Source organism: Lynx rufus, unplaced genomic scaffold (assembly GCF_022079265.1).
Source record: "Lynx rufus isolate CCGP_SWC_20201006 ecotype Redwood Valley unplaced genomic scaffold, mLynRuf1.p SCAF_7, whole genome shotgun sequence".
In the NCBI taxonomy this organism is placed as follows: domain Eukaryota; kingdom Metazoa; phylum Chordata; class Mammalia; order Carnivora; family Felidae; genus Lynx; species Lynx rufus.
The window spans coordinates 67324893-67342444 of NW_025814889.1; the positions used below are offsets into that span (position 1 = coordinate 67324893).

General features: G+C 36.2%; 1 protein-coding gene across 1 annotated transcript in view; it reads left to right on the forward strand.

The window, feature by feature from the left end:
* The window catches only part of CUNH12orf40 (chromosome unknown C12orf40 homolog), a 55914-nt gene that overhangs the window by 26957 nt on the left and 11405 nt on the right, over positions 1-17552 (forward strand). Inside the window, exon 11 of the mRNA XM_047064965.1 lies at positions 13302-13362. Coding sequence (XP_046920921.1) covers positions 13302-13362 — 61 coding nt within the window. The remainder of the gene's footprint in view (positions 1-13301; positions 13363-17552) is intronic.

Consider the following 17552-nt stretch of genomic DNA (forward strand, 5'->3'; position numbering starts at 1 on the left):
TAACATTTAGATCTTTAATCCATTTTGAATTCACTTTTATGTATGGTATACATAAAGTGGCCCAGTTTTCTTCTTTGGCATGTAGCTATCTGGTTTATTGAAAAGACTTTCCCCCATTGTTATTCTTTGCTCCTTTATTGTACATTAATTGACCATATAGATGTGGGTTTATTTCTGGGCTCTCTATCTTATTCCATTGATCTATGTGTCTGTTTTTGTGCCAGTACCATACTGTTTTGAGTCCTGTAGCTTTGTAGTATATCTTGAAATCTGGGATTGTGATACCTTCAGCTTTGTTCTTCTTGACCTTAGCAACATATTTCTGGTTTTGTTTCCTTAGGCAAGGGAAACAAAAGCAAAAATGAACCAATACACCCAAGTAAAAGGCTTTTGTACAGCAAAAGAAACTACTGACAAAACAAAAATGCAACCTTCTTAATGGGAGAAGATAGTTGTAAATGGTATATCCAATAAGGGGTTATTATCCAAAATATATAAAGAACTCATACAGCTTAACACCAGGAAAGTAAACAATCTGATTTAAAAATGAGCAGAGGACCTAAACAGACATTTCTCCAGAGTAGACAAACAGATACCTAACAAACACATGAAAAGATGCTCAATATCATTAATCATTAGGGAAATGCAAAACAGAACCACAATGAGATGTGATTTCACACCAGTCAGAATGGCCAGTATCAAAAAGATAAATATAACAAGTGTTGGCGAGGATGTGGAGAAAAGGAAACCCCTCTTGCAGTGTTGGTAGGAATGTAAATTGGTGAAGCTGCTATGGAAAACTGTATGGAAGTTACTTAAACAATTAAACATAAAAACTCTGTACAATCCGGTAATTCTATTACTGGGTTATTTATCCAAAGAAACCAAAAACACTAATTTGAAAAGATATATGTGCCCCATTGTTTATTGTAGCCAAGATTTGGAAACAACCCAAATGTCCATCAGTAGATGAATGAATAAGAAATTGTGGTACGTGTGTGTGTGTGTGTGTGTGTGTGTGTGTGTGTGTGTGTAGGGACACACGGTGGAATATTACTCAGCCACAAAAAAGAATGAGATCTTGCCATCTGTGACATGAATGGACCTAGAGAGTATTATTATGCTAAGTGAAATAAATCAGAGAAAGACATACCATATTATTTCACTTATATGTGGAATAAAAAAAAATGAACAAAAAACCTGGACTTTTAAATATAGGGAACAAACTGGTGTTTGCCAGTGGGGAGGCTAATGAGGGATCGGCAAAATAGGGGAAGAGGATTAAGAGGTAAAACCTTCCACTTATAAATAAGTCACAGAAATGAAAAGTACAGTATAGGGAATGTAGTCAATCATATTGTAATAATGTATGATGATAGTTGGTAACTACACTTATGGTGAACATTGAGTAATATATAGGATTGTCAAATCAGTGTGTTATACACCTACAACTAATATAATCTTTTATGTCAGTTATGCTTCAGTAATAAAAAATAAAGATGACAGTTCTAAGGTTCATGGTCAGTCAGAGGAAGATGTGATAGAGGAGAACACTTTTGATTTGGGTGTAAGTTTACCAAATGGACAAACTGCCTTTATCCTATGAAGAAGAAACAATTTAGATAGAAACTAAGAGGTGAGAGAATATAGGTTGTTGTAGAAACTGTAAGTAAGGGGGTGCCTGGGTGGCTCAGTCAGTTAAGCATCTGACTTTGGCCCAGGTCATGATCTCACAGTCTGTGAGTTCCAGCCCCATGTCGGGCTCTGTGCTGACAGTTCAGAGCCTGGAGCCTGCTTTGGATTCTGTGTCTCTTTCTCTGCCCCTCCCCCACTCATGCTGTGTCTCTGTCTCTCAAAAAATGAATAAACGTTAAAAGAAAAATTAAAAAAAAGAAACTGTAAGTAAGTTGTTTCATTCTACTTACTGTTATTGCTTCTACTGTAGCATAAATTATACGGTGGAGGAATGGCAGGAGATAACGCTGGGCATTATAAAGGGTCAGGTCATAAAAGACTTTGTAGGACGTATAACAATTTAATTCCCCATCATCAAACAGAGAGCCACTAAAAATTTTTTAGCAGAGGAATATTACAAACATCAGAGTATTAAAAAGTTGAGGAGTGGCAGTGAGGATGGAAACAAGAGCTATCACAAAGATTTAGAAGGTCTAGTTTTGATAGAGCTTGGTGATTAGTTAAGTGAAAAGGGAAAAACTGAAGTCCTGTATTTATGATTTGGGTAAAGGTTGATGGGATGATGCCACCAAGACTGAAAACATGGGAGATGGTTGCAGAAAAGGTTAACTCTCCATCAAATTTTATGTGCCCTCTTTTACAGAATAGAGCTGTTACTGTGAAAGGGCTACCCGGTCAAGGAACACATTTTCTTTATTTTTTTTTTTAATGTTTGTTTATTTTTTAGAGAGAGCATGAACAAGGGAGAGGCAGAGAGAGAGGGGAGACAGAATCTGAAGCAGGCTCCAGGCTCTGAGCTGTCAGTACAGAGCCTGACATGGGGCTCGAACCCACAAACTGTGAGATCATGACATGAGCCAAAGTCAGATGCTTAGCCAACTGAGCCACCCAGAAGCCCCAAGGAGCACATTTTCTAATCTTCCATTCAACTAAATTTGGCCATGTGGCGAGATCTCAAAACAATGTTATCAGCAGTGTGGTGCATCATTTTCATGCACTGTAAAAGGTGGGGATTCTTTCTCCATGTTACCCCTCATGTGATAGCTACATGGTAGTGAAGCCCTAAGGGATGTTTGCAGCCACAAGATGGGAGGGACTGAGTTTCTAAATCACTAGTTGGAAGAAAATTGCTGACCTGAAAAACTCATTTTAGATTATTAAATAAGAATGAAATAATTGTGGGGCACCTGGGTGTCTCAGTCAGATGAGTATCCGGCTTCGGCTCAGGTCATGATCCCACAGTTCGTGGGTTAGAGCCCTGCGCTGGGCTCTGTGCTGACAGCTCAGAGCCTGGAACCTGCTTCAGGTTTTGTGTGTGTCTCTCTCTCTGCCTCTCTCTCTCTCTCAATTTCTCTCTCAAAATAAATAAACATTAAAAAAAGAATAATATATTTTCGCTCAAAGAAGGAATTATCAGCAGGTTAAAATACTTAAAAAAAACAAAAAACCTCTTTTTGACTATATCTATGACAGCTTAAATGTGGCTAGAGCAAGTTGGAAAAGAAAATAAGCCCATTAGGGTAGGGCCTGCAGGGAATCAAGTACTATGAGGAGGTCTTTGGGTAGACTAGACATGGGGCTTGTAATTTGTGACTCATGGACAGGGCTAAAGGTGTAGTGAAACTTTGGCTAAGATCTTAGATTCTACAAGAGCGACCAAAGCAGGAGTCAGCACAGGGAAGGAAGAAGGAAGGAGTAGGCGCAGAAGAAAGGCAGGGCTGTGCCTTCCCACTGGCTGGGTAAAATCAAAACAGTTAGTTCCTACTGAGTCAGAATTAAGACAGAGAAGCAAACCAAAATCCATCTTGGATGGCAGATTGTAGGGAATGGGGAAGAAGTGGTGTTCCCAAGATCCTTTTGTTGGATGTGGAAGGGAATAGGAGAGAACAGGGTCTTGGAGGAGTATAAAAATAATTTTTAAATTAAGATTTAATTACATATAATGATTTGTTAGTTTCAGGTATACATCATGATTTGATGTATAAAATGTGAAATGATCACCAAATAAGTCTAGTTAACATCCATTACCATACCACAGTAAAAATTTTGTTTTTTCTGGGGCACCAGGGTGGTTCACTTGGTTAAACTTCTGGCTTCAGCTCAGGTCATGATCTCACAGTTCATGAGTCCAAGCCCCACATCAGGGTCTGCACTAACAGTGCAGTGCCTGTTTCAGATTCTCTGTCTCCCTCTCTCCCTCTCTCTCTCTCTCTCTGCCCCTCCAGCCCTCTCTCTCCAAAATAAATAAACATTTTTTAAAAAATTGTTTTTTCTTATGAGAACTTTTAAGATGTCTTAGCAACTTTTAAATGTACTATATAGTTTTACTAATTATAATCACCAGGTTGTACATTACATCCTCAGGGCTTATTTATTTTATAAGTGGAAATTGTATCTTTTGACAGCCTTCATCCATCCTTTTTGCCCATACCCAGTCCCACCTCTGAAACCACCAGTCTGTTCTCTGAATCTATACTTTGTTTTGTTTTTTAAGTAGGCTCCATGCTCAGTGTGGAGACTAACATGGGGCTTGAACTCATAACCCTGAGATCAAGACCTGAGCTGAGATCAAGAGTCAGATACGTAACCAGTGAGCAACCCCAGGCCCCTCTCTTTGAGTTTGTATTTTAATTTTTTTTTCACATTGCACGTTATAAGTGAGACCGTTTGGTATTAGTTTTTCTCTAACTTATTTCATTCTTCATGATACCCTCAAGTTCCTTCCCTGTTGCAAATGGCAGGATTTTCTTCTTTAATATGGCTGAATAATACTCATTTGCATATGTATACCACATCTTCTTTATCCATTCAAACATCTATGGACACTTAGTTCATTTGCATGTCTTAGCTATGGTAAATAATGGCAATAAGCAAGGGAGTGAGGACAATCACTTTGAGTTAGTGTTTACATTTCCTTTAGAAAAATTACTAGAAGTGGATTTGCTGGATCCCATGGTAGTTCTGTTTTTCTTTTTTGAGGATGCTCTATACTGTCTGACATAGCAGCTGACTAATCTACATTCCCACCAACAGTACACAAGGCTTCCTTTTCTCCACATCCTTGCCAATACTTGTTAGTTCTTGGGTTTTTTTGGTATTAGCCATTTTAACAAGTGTGAGGTGCTGTCTCATTGTGGTTTTGATTTGCATTTTCTTGATGATTGATGGTATTGAGCGCCCTTTTCATGTACCTGTTGGCCATCAGTAGGTCATCTTTGGAAAAAAGTCTGTTCAGTTCCTCTGCCTATTGTTTAATTAGATTGTTTTTTGCTTTGAGATTTAGGAGTTATTTACATATTTTGGATATTAACCCCTTATTAGATAAATGGTTTACAAATATTTTCTTCCATTCTGTAGGTTGCCTTTTCATTTTGTTTTTGGTTTCCTTTGCTGTGCAGAAGTTTTTTTTAGTTTGATGTAGCCTCACTTGTTTAGTTTTGCTTTAATTACCTTTGTTTTTGGTGTCAAATCCAAAAAATCATTGCCAAGATCACTGTCAAGGAACTTATCTCCTAGGTTTTCTTCTAGCAACTTTATGGTTTCAGGCCTTATGTTCAAGTCTTTATTCCATTTTGAGTTAATTTTTGTGTATGGTGTAATATAGGAGTCCATTTTCATTCTTTTGCATTTAGCTATGCAGTTTTCCAGCACCATTTATTGAAGAGACTGTCCTTTCCCTACAGTACATTCTTGGCTCCTTTGTTGTAAATTAGTTGGCCATTATATATGTATTTACTTCTGTGATTTCTCTTATGTTCTCTTGGTCTATGCCTATTTTATGCCAGTACCATACTGTGTTGATTACCATAGCTTTTTAATAGTGTTTGATATTAGGAATTGTGATGCTTTTAGCTTTGTTCTTTTCCTCAATCTTTGGTTATTTAGGGTCTTTTGTGGTTCCATACAAGTTTTAGGATTATTTGTTCTACTTCTATGAAAAGTACCTTGGAATTTTGGTAGAGATTGCATTGGATCTGCTTTGGGTAGTATGGGCATTTTAACAAGATAAATTCTTGCAATCGTGAACATGGATTATCTTTCCATTTGTTTGTGTCTTTTCTTTCTTTTTTTTAGTGTGTCTTCTGTTCACCAATGTCTTACAGTTTTCTGTGTACAGATCTTTCACCTCTGTGATTAAATAAATTTTTAGGTATGTTATCCTTTTTGATGCAGTTGTAAATGGGATCATTTCTTTAATTTCGCATTCTGGTAGCTCATTATTAGTGTATAGAAATGAAGTTGATTTTATATGTTATGTATCCTGCAACTTTACTAAATTTATTATTTCTAACAGTTTCTTGGTGGAATGTTTAGTGTGTTCTATATGTAGTATCCTTTTATCTGCAAACGAAGATAATTTTAATTGTTCTTTTCTGTTTTGTATGCATTTTATTTCTTTTTCTTGCCTGATTGCTCTAACTAGGACTTTTAGTGTTATGTTGAATAAAAGTGGTGAGTGTAGACATCCTTGTGTTGTTCCTGATCATGGAGGAAAAACTTAAGCACTGTTGAGTAGGATGTTAGCTACAGGTTTAACATATATGGCTTTTATTCTGTTGAGGTGTGTTCCTTCTATACTCATTTGTTGCGAGTTTTAATCATGAATGAGTGTCAAATATTGACAAATACTTTTTCTGCATCTTTTGAAATGATCATATGATTTTTATACTTCAGTGTTGAACCATCTTTACATTTCTGGAATGAATCTCACTTGATCATTGTGTATAATCCTTTTAATGTATTGTTAAATTCAGTTTGCTAATATTTTTCAGGATTTTTAAATGTATGTTGCATTAGGGATATTGTGCTGTAATTTCTTGTGTTCTTTTCTGTTTTTGGTAACAGGTAATACTCATACAATGAGTTTGGAAGTATTCATTTCTCTATTTTTTTTTTTTTGAAGATTTTTAAGAAGGATTTGTAGTAATTTTTTAAATGTTTGTTAGTTTGATAGAATTCACCAGTGAAGCCATTAGTCCTGGACTTTTGCTTATTGGGGAGTTTTTGATTACTGATTCATTCTCTTTACTAGTAACTGGTTGTATTCATATTTTCGATTTCTTAATGAATCAATTTTGGTAGGTTGCATGTTTTAGGAATTTTATTAATTTCTTCTGGGTCATTCAGTTTGTTGATTTATCATTGTTTGTAGTAGTCTCTTATGATCTTTTGTGTTTCTCTGTTATCAGTTATAACATCTCTTTAATTTCTGATTTTGGGTCCTTTCTCTTTTTTCCCCTGTTGAGTCTGGCTGAACAGTTCATCATTTTTTTTTTTTTTATCTTTTCAAACAACCAACTCTCAGTTTCATTAATCTTTTGTATTCTCTTTTTAGTTTCTAATTCATTTATTTCTACTCTGATCTTTGTTATTTACTTTCTTCTACTAACTGTAGGCTCAGTTTGTTAGTTCCCTGAGATATAAAGTTAGGTTGTTTGAGATATTTCTTATTTCTTAAGGTAGGTGTTTATCACCACAAACTTCCCACTTAGATCTGTTTTTGCTGCATCCCAAAAGTTTTGTTATTTTGTATTTCCATTTTTATTTGTGTCAAGATATTTAAAATTTTTTAAATTATTTTTTCATCCATTGGTTGTTTAGGAGCATGTTGTCTAATCTCCATGTATTTGTCAATTTCCCAGTTTCCTCCTTGTAAATTTTCATATCATTATGGTTTCAAAACATGCTTGATGTGGTTTCAGTCTTAGTAAACTTAATAAGACTTGTTGTGTGGCCTAATATACAGTCTGTCATGGAAAATATTTAGTATGTGCTTGAAAATAATGTGTACACTATTGTTTTTGGATGAAATGCTTTGTATATGTCTGTTTAGTACATCTGATGTAAAGTGTCATTTAAGGCCAGTGTCTCCTTATTGATTTTCTGTCTGGAGGATCTGTCAATTGATGAACATGGGGTATTAAAGTCCCCTACAATTATATATTTAGCTACTCCTAAGATGGGTACATACATATTTTCAAAAGTTGTATTTTCTTCTTGGATTCACCCTGTTTCATTATACTATGACCCTCTTTGCCTCTTACAATAGTCTTGTTTTAAAGTCTATTTTGTCTGATATATGTGTATCTATTCCAGTTTTCTTTTGGTTTCCATTTTCATGAAATGTCTTTTTTCCATCATTTCACTTTCAGTATGTGTGTGTGTCCTTATGTGTGAAGTGAGTCTCTCAAAGGCAGCATATACATGGGTCTTTTTTTTTTTTTTTTTTTTTTTAATCCATTTGGTCACTCTGTCTCTTTTGATTGGAGAAATTTAGTCCATTTATATTTGTCATTATTGATAGACATGGGTTTATGGCCATTTTACTCATGTTTTGGTTGGTTTATAAGTCCTTTGTTTCTTCTCTTGCTCTGTTCCTTTGTAATTTAATGATTTTTCTATTGTGTTATGCTTAGTTTCTTTTCTTTTCATGTCTTGTTTATTTACTGTAGGCTTTTGCTTTGTGGTTACCATGAGGGTTATATAAAACAACTTCTGATAATGGTCCATTTTAAGCTGATAAAAACTTAAATTCAAATGCATTTTTAAGCTCTACAGTTTTACTAACCCCCCAACATTTTATGTTTTTGATGTCACAACTTCTTTTCATCTTATGTATTTATTAACAAATTATTGTAGTTGTTGTTTTTACTACTTTTGTCTTTGACTTTCATACTAGCTTTATTAACTTTTCAATATTAGCCTTTACAATATTTTTTTGAAATTTAATATATTTTTACCTTTACTAGTAAAATTTATACCTTCATATGTTTTCCTGTTATTAATTGATAACTTTTATTTCAGCTTAAGGAAATCCCTTTAACATTTTTTATAAAGCCAAGTCTAGTGGAGATGAACTCCTTTAGCTTTTGCTTATCTCTCCTTCTATTCTGAAGGACACCTTTACTGGGTAGAATATTCTTGGTTGATAGTTTTTTTCTTTGAATATATTGTGCCTCTCCCTTCTGGCCTGCAGAGTTTCTCCTGAAAAGTCTGATGATGGTTTTATGGGGTTTTCCTGTATGTAACAAGTTGTTTTTCTTTTGCTGCTTTTAAAATTCTCTTCTTATCTTTATCTTTGATCACTTAATTATGTATCATGATGTGGATCTCTTTGGGTTCAGCTTGTTTGGAACTCCAAGTTCTTCCTGGCTCTGGATGTCTGTTTCATTCCCCAAGTTAGGGAAGTTGATGGCCATAATTTCTTCAAATAAGTTTTCTGTCCCTGTGTCCTTATTTTTCTTTTGGAGCTCCTATTATATAAACATTGGTTTATTTTATATTGTCCCCAAATCCCTTATACTATTTACACTTTTTTAATTCCTTTTTGTTGTTGCTCCTCTGATTTGATAAATTCCACTGACCTGTCTTTGAATTCCTTATCCTTTGGCTTCATCAAGTTTTCTATTCCTTTTATTACATTTTTCAGTTATTGTATTCCTTAGATCTGTGATTTCTGTTCGGTAATTTCTTATATTTTCTATTCCTTTGTTGAAATTTTTAGTTCTTGCATTGTGCTTCTGACCTCAGGGAAAGCATTTTTATGATTGTTATTTTGAACTCTTACCAGATAAATCACTTGTCTTCATTTCACTGATGGGTTTTTCTGAAGTTTTTTTTTTTTCTTCTTTTGTTTGGAACATGCTGTTCTGTGTCTTCAAATGCTTTGACTTTGTTGGTTTCTGTGTGTTAGATAAAACAGACACTTCTAGTCTCGAAGGTAGGGCCTTGAGTGCGAAATAAAATCTGTTTCAATCCTGCCCTATCTCTTTGTTGTCTCTCAAACCTTTGTGATTTTCCAAGTAGTCTGCTTTATTTTTAGTAGCTCCCAGTAGTTGAGTGTATGCCAAAACCTGCCAGTGTCCCACTGGGAAGGATCTCAGTCAGTAACCAGATTGTTTGATTGGAAGCCACACCCTCAGGTGGGATTTTTTAAAGTATGCAAATTTACCTCTTTGATGGTAAGACTTGGAGGTGAGCATCTGTCTGTTCCCTCTGCTCTGAGCCCTGATGTGATAGCCAGTTAGGAAGTGTTTCTCTATTTGCTGTATTCCTGTTGGATCTGTGAACCTAAACTCTGCTCTCCAGCAGAGCCAGCCTATCAAAGGATGTGTCCTCTGGGCAGCAGCCACAAAAGCCAGGATGCTGGGTGTTTATACAAGTTCCTTTCTTGGTGACACCAGCAATGTGGGGCATGGCAGAGGGAGAGTGTGAAGATGGTACCTGCTGGCCTCTACTGTATCTGGAGATGATTGGTGGCCCCTAGATGTGTGTTTAATTACAAGCTTGCCCCCTCTGGTTACAGGTGTTAATATAAGCTAATAGGCCTCTTCCACAGAAAGAATAGGTGTTTTGATCTGCCTCATCATTAGTCCCTGGATAGGTAGCTGGTTAAGAACTCTTTGTTACAGTCCTGTGGGACCTACAAGAGCTCTGGGGGTTACCAGAGCTGATGATCAAAGGACATCCCCTGGGAAGCAGCTGCAAAAACTGGGGCTCTACGTGTGCATTGGCATTGTTTTCCGGCAGTACCTGCAGCCTGGAAAATGGCAGAAGGAGAGTGTGAAGGTGGTTCCTGCTGGGCTCTGCAGTCTTGGGAGAATATTTCAGTAGGCCTGTAAATGTGTGTTAATTAGAATCCTGCCCCTCAGGCTGAAGATTTAAGATAATTAGATAAGCCTCTTTCATAGAAAGATTGGGGTTGCATTTCATTCTGCTTTCTCTCACTCCTGTCCCCTACTGGGGTAGCTGTTTCAGAACTCTTTTTCTGTTTGTTACAGTCCTATGGGACCTACAAATGCAAGGTCTGAGCATGGAACCTGTTGCCTGCCAGAGCTAAGTAATCGAGGGTGTCCCCTGGGCAGCAGCCACAAAACCCAGGGCACCAGACATGTGCACGGTCTCCTTATTGGGAGATACTAGTTACCTGGAGTGGGTCGGAGGGTGAGCACAAAGATAGCACCCAGTCTCTGATGTCTCTGGAAAGGATTAAAGTTGGTCCTTTAATGTGAGTTTAATTAGAAGCCCCAGGCTGCAGATATAATGATCATAGGCTTCTTTTGCAAAACACTTGGGTATTTCAGTGGGCTGCCTCATTTCTAGACCCTGAGTTGTAGCTACAGGGAGCCTGTGTGAGCCCCTTAAGAACTGTTGCTCAGTTTTCCATAGCCTTGTTATTCTCATAGACACAAGTCCCATTGGCATACAGAACTTGATGTTTTATTGTTGTTGTCTGTCAGGTGCAGGTCTTAAAAGGTAAGGTATTAGTTGTAGGGTTCAAAGCACTTGCTCTTCAGGGAGAATTTTAGAGTTGTGGGTTCCCTCTGAATTGTGGGTTGCTATCAGCCCATGACAGGATTTGTGGTGAAATTGTGCCTCAGCCTCTCCAACTTTTTTTTTAAGTTTTGTTTGTTTGTTTGTTTGTTTAATACTCTGTCCACCCAGCATGGGGCTCAAATTTATGACCCTGAGATCAAGAGTCACACGCTCTGGTGACTGAGTCAGCCAGGACCCCACAACTTGTTTCCATGTGGATTTTTTCACATTCCCCCATTGTGAAGGAGTCTTTTAACTAGTTTTTGGGTTTTTTTCAGAGGAAATTGTTCTGTATGTAGCTGTAGATTTGGTGTGTTTGTGGAAGGAGGTGAGTTAAGCATCCTTCTCCATTGCCACCTTGAACTAGTACCAATTCTAAAGGAGTAAGGTTTGGGGTGTCTGAGTGGCTCAGTCGGTTGAATGTCCAACTTCAACTCAGGTCATGATCTCACACTCATGGGTTCTAGCCCCATGTCAGGGCTCTGTGCTGATAGCTCAGAGCCTGGAGCCTTGCTTCAGATTCTGTGTCTCCCTCTCTCTCTGCCCCTCCCCCACTCGCACTCTGTCTCTCTCTCTCTCAAAATAAATACACATAATAATTTTTTTTTAAATAAAGGAGTAAGGTTTAAATATGACTGTTAAAAATAGGAAGGTAATCACTAGAGAGATGGAGACGCATGGAAGAACTTCAGAATTCACAGAATTTGCCATGTCACACCAGGAAACCTGATGAAGTGGGGAAAAATGCTTAACCAACTGAGCCATCCAGGTGCCCCAAGAAGCTGATTTCTTAAAAATCAAGATTCAAAGAATATTAAATTGGAGAGAGAAACATGTAGAATATAACCAAATTTTGAAAATAAAAAGATTTAGCAGAAGATATACATAAAATATATAGTGTCAGAGTAAAGACAGTGTAAATGCAATAGAAAATTCATTCTAAAACAGAAGAAGAGGCAATACTGAGTTACTGATCCATACCAATTATGAAATCCAGCTTGGCAGGCAGTGTGAAGTCTTGCTCGCCTGGATTATGGGGGGAAATTCTTTGAACAATTTAGTTTTTTTCTGTTTGGAATGATCTTTTCTGTCATTTATCCTCTATAAACAGATCTGAGGTGGGTATTGGTATTATATGCTTGCCTTGGTGTATATATAACTTTCTCAGCTTGTGTGTGGTGCAAGTCTGGGGCTTGTGTGCTCTTTAAGAGTTGAACATATAATACTTTCTAAATGATTGAGTAGTGGGATTAGAAAAAGGCTCTACTGCATAAAGTTATTCAGGAACCTGAGCTGGTGGGGACTTTGCTGTCATTAACTGGTGGTTTTCATGTTTATAAATGTATGTTCACATCAGATGGCAGAAGGGAAAGAGAAGTGGGAGGTTTTAGGGAAAATTTTTATGGGTGAGGGGTAGCAGTGGCATATACCACTTTTGCTTATGACCAGAATTCAAATCACATGTCCAAACAGACTTCAAAGGAGGCTAGGAAATGTACTCTAGCTCTGTGCCTAAGAGAAGAGGGAAACAATTTGGTAAGCAGCTTTCTCCTTTATCCAATTTCCTTTATCTTACTTAAAACACTTTATCCTACCATCAGCGAATGTATATTTTTTTGTAAGTCCATGATACACTTGCAAATATAATTCATGTAGTGAGCCATAAACAAAGTTTAAGAGATTTGTCTAAGGAGAGATTCATAGTCACATTTTCTAATAATTCATTAAGTTAGAAATCAACAACAAAAACAACAGAAGATGCTTAACCTCCCGTACTTTCTTGGAAATTAAGAAGCATTCTGGTTTTTAGTGAGAAAAAGACTAAAAGAAAAAAAAAGTGAAAATAAGAAATTACATAGAAATTGATGAAAATCAAAATCAGTGGTTTGTTCTATACAAAAATATATACTTCTGAGAGCCTTTATTATTTAAGAAACCTGAAAATAAATAAATTGATATCCAACTTAAGAAATTTAGAGAATAACAATAAATCTCCAAATTACATTCATATATTTGTCTCTTTTGAACTGCATTTACTATGATTACTTCAAGACTTTTCATAAGTTTCTTAGCAAGTGTCTATTCTGTTGCTTACTGTTTCAAAACCTATTAAATTTTGTTTACTTTATTATTCATCACAGGCAAATTTTTCTTTGTAGTATTAAAATAATCTTTGTTGAGTTAATGTGAAGGAAAAGTACTGTAACATGAATTGGTGGGATTAAGAGGGAGATATGAGGGGGTATTACTGTTTATACTTGGGAGTTGTTAAAATTTTGTTTTTCTTCTAGATTCCGATGGAAGAAGGAGGAACTTGTTCTTTAAAAGACAGGCCAACATCTAAGAAAATCTGTAAGTATAAGTATCAAGTGAATTTTATTCTTGAAAATGAACTAACATTTAAATGAAAATCAGTTAAGTTTTAAATGTTTTTTTTCAGATTTATGCCACCAAATATTTCATAGATATGTTAGAATATACTAGTATTACACTTATTTTTATTATATATATTATACATGAGTATATATAATATATATGTACAGTTTAATGAATAATGAAACTGATACCCGTATATGTACTTTGTAGCTTAAGAAATGTATAATCAGAACTTTTGAAGGTCTTCTCAATTGCATTTCCTATCCTGCCCCCTAGAGGTAACTATTATCCTGAATTTATTTTTTGTGATATCACACATAGACTTTTCCATTGCTTAGTTTTGAACTTTTTACAAATTGAGGCCAACTCTACATATTTTTGTGATGTTGTTGTTCACCCACTAATGTATTTTGAGGTTTGTTCACTTTGATACTTTTGACTCTGGTACATTTCATTATTTGTTTACTACTGTATCGTTTACTACTATTTTGGGAATGTACCACAGCTTATTTATACATCCTCTGGCTGTGATTATTTAGGTTGTCTTGAATATTTTGATATGATAAGCAGTGTTGCTTTGGCAGTTCTTGACATTTCTTCTGACACATGTGTATAAAAATTCCTCTGTGATACAGTTTTACAAGCAGAACTGAGTAGTCGTATGGTATGAACATCTTCACCTCATCCAGGTAATGCAGAATGTTTTCCAAAGTAATTGTGCCATTTTAAACTTCAACTAGTGAGAGGTAGGAGTCTTAGTTGTTAAATATTGTGACACTGGGTCTGGTACCTCATTGTTGGCAATCTGGTATTGCATTGTATTTTTAATTTATATTTCTCTATTAATTAGGTTGATTGGCCATCCATGTTTCATCTGTGAAATGCCTTTCATGTTTCTTGCCTGTGTTTCTTTTAAGTTGGGCTTTCTTTATGGGATCTGTCTTTTATATACCTATATGTGTATATCCCTAGATATTAACTGTGTATAGCAAATACTTCAGATTTGAGTGGTCTTTTTATTCTATGCTGTCTTTTTATTGATAAAAGTTTCTAGCACTTTTTATATATTCTGTAATAGAACGATTCTTCAGGATATGTAGGTCTACTAGGATACCTAGAAATCTTTATGGACTTCTTTTCTTTTGGAATTAATTTAATCTTTAGAATATGTAACACATTAGTTTGGTTGCAATCCTTATCTTTGCTGCCCTATTTCCTTCTGCATCAGATGAGTAGCTGCTTTTTGTTGGTTTACGTTTTATCATTCCAGGTTTTTTTTCCCCAAAACACAGCCTAAAAATGTATAAACACACATACACACATGAAACTTAGTTCTTGCCTTTCTCACTCTAAATGTAATAGTAGATTTTTTATTTAACATAGGATATTTCATAAATTAATTGAATAGATTAATTTATTTAATAAAACATCCTGAAGTGTTCTCCATGGTAATATTAGACATTTTTTCATCCTTTATTTATGACCATATGGTAATCCATAATATGGATGGATTATAGTTTGTTCAGCTAATGCCTGTTGATGGATGTTTGGGTTGTTTCCAGATCTTGTTCTTAGAAATAATGTTGCAATGAAAAACTCTGTGCATATGTTGCTGAGTTGTGGAGGTAAATTTTTAGGGTAATTTCTAGGAATGGGATTGCTGAGTCAAAGGAGAGATACATTTTTTTTTTCATTTTTTTTTTTTCAACGTTTATTTATTTTTGGGACAGAGAGAGACAGAGCATGAACGGGGGAGGGGCAGAGAGAGAGGGAGACACAGAATCGGAAACAGGCTCCAGGCTCTGAGCCATCAGCCCAGAGCCTGACGCGGGGCTCGAACTCACGGACCGCGAGATCGTGACCTGGCTGAAGTCGGACGCTTAACCGACTGCGCCACCCAGGCGCCCCGGAGAGATACATTTTTTTTTTCTGGTTTTATTGAGGTATAATTGGCAAACAAAAATTGTATGTATTGGAGCACCTGGCTGACTCAGTTGGTAGAGCATTTGACTCTTGATCTTGGGATCATGAGTTCAGACCCCACATTGGGCATAGAGATTAAATAAGTAAATAAATATTTTAAAAAATTGTATATATTTAGGGTATACAACATGATTTAATATTCATATACATTGTGTATAGCTAATTCTCACACAATTTTTTTTCTTCTTTTTTTTTTTTTCTTTTTTTTAATGTTTATTTATTTTTGAGTGGCAGAGAGAGCACGAGCAGGGAAGGGCAGAGAGAGGGAGACACAGAATCTGAAGCAGGCTGCAGGCTCTGAGCTGTCAGTATACAGCCTGATGCGGGACTTGAACTCACAAACTGCGAGATCATGACCTGAGCTGAAGTCAGACGCTTAACTGACTGAGCCACCCAGGCACCCCTCTTTTGTTTTTTTTCTTTTTTAATGTTTATTTATTTGAGGGAGAGAGAGCGTGCAAGTAGAGGGCCAGAGAGAGAGGGAGAGAGAGAATCCCAAACTGGATTGGTGCTCTCAGTGTGGAGCCCAGTGAGGGGTTTGATTTCATGAATCATGAGACCATGACCTGAGCCTAAATCAAGTCGGGTGCTCAACTATCTGAGCCACTCAGGCGCCCCTCAGAATGCTTTTGTTGATTTTGCCATATCTTTGTTTCAGTAGCCAACTAGCTACGGTTGCAATTAATAAACAGCTGTCATTCCAACATGAATGTTATTTGATATTTTCATTTAAATTAATGAGTATAGGGGAACCTGGGTGGCTCAGTAGTTTGAGTGCCTGACTTCAGCCCAGGTTGTGATTTCACAGTTTGTGAGTTCAAGCCCCACGTTGGGCTCTGCGCTGACAGCTTGGGGTCTGGAGCCTGCTTTGAATTCTGTGTCTCCCTTTCTCTCTGCCCCTGCCCCACTCACACTCTGTCTCTGTCAAAAAATAAACATTAATTTTTTGTAATTAGTGCAAAAAAAGAGAAACAATGAAGATGCATGTTGAAAGTATACTCTTTCAACAATGAAAAAAATACATTGTGAATGATTCCCACAATCAAGTTAATTAACACATCTACTACCTCATATAGTTACCTTTTTATGTGTATGTGGTGAGATACTTAAACTGTAGCTCCCCTGGGCATTTTATTTATTAATATTTTAAATTTTTTAATGTTTATTTTTGAGAGAGAGACGGAATGTGAGCAAGGGAGGGCAAGAGAGAAAAGGAGACACAGAACCTGAAGCAGGCTCCAGGTTCTGAGCTGTCACCACAGAGCCTGATGGAGGGGCTCGAACCCACAAACCATGAGATCATGACCTGAGCTGAAGTCAGATACTTAACTGACTGAGCCACCCATACCACCCCTATGTGGTGAGACACTTAAAATCTACTCCATGCTGTACATGAGATCCTCAAAAGTTATTTCTCATATCTGAACGTTTGGTTTTAAAAACATCTCTTGATGTTTTAGAAATTTCTATTAATTAAATAACTGTCTCTGGTCTCAACTGTTCCTTTCATAGTCAACATCTATAAAATTACTTCTTTTTTCTTTAAGAGCTATAGGTTGCCTCTTTCCTATTTCTGAACCTCTGTTTATTTACTATACTAAAAATGTTCCTCTTCTCAGTGAAAGAGGAATTTTCTATAGAAATTGCATTCTTTTATAAATCGGATTGTTTATAAATGTGGTTTGATCATCAGTCAATTTAAATTTTCATACTTTTTATCACATATATTTTATGTTTCAAATTTAAATTCTAGTTAGTTAACATATAATGTAATACTGATTTCAGGAGTAGAAATTAGTGATTCATCACTTACATATAACACCCTGTGCTCATTACAAGTGCCTTCCTTAATGCCCATCCCCCATTTAGCTCGTCCTCCTACCCACCTCCGCTCTAACAAAACTCAGTTTGTTCTATATAGGTAAGAGAATCTTATGGTTTGCCTCCCTCTCTGTTTTTATATTAGATATTTCCTTCCCTTCCCCTATGTTCATCTCTTTTGTTTCTTAAATTCTACATATGAGTGAAATCATGATATTTGTCTTTCTCTGATTAACTCATTTCACTTAGCATCATACACTCTAGCTCCATGCGTGTTGTTGCAAATGGCAAGATTTGGTTCTTTCTGATGGCTGAGTAATATTCCATTATATATATATGCATATGTATATATATATATATAT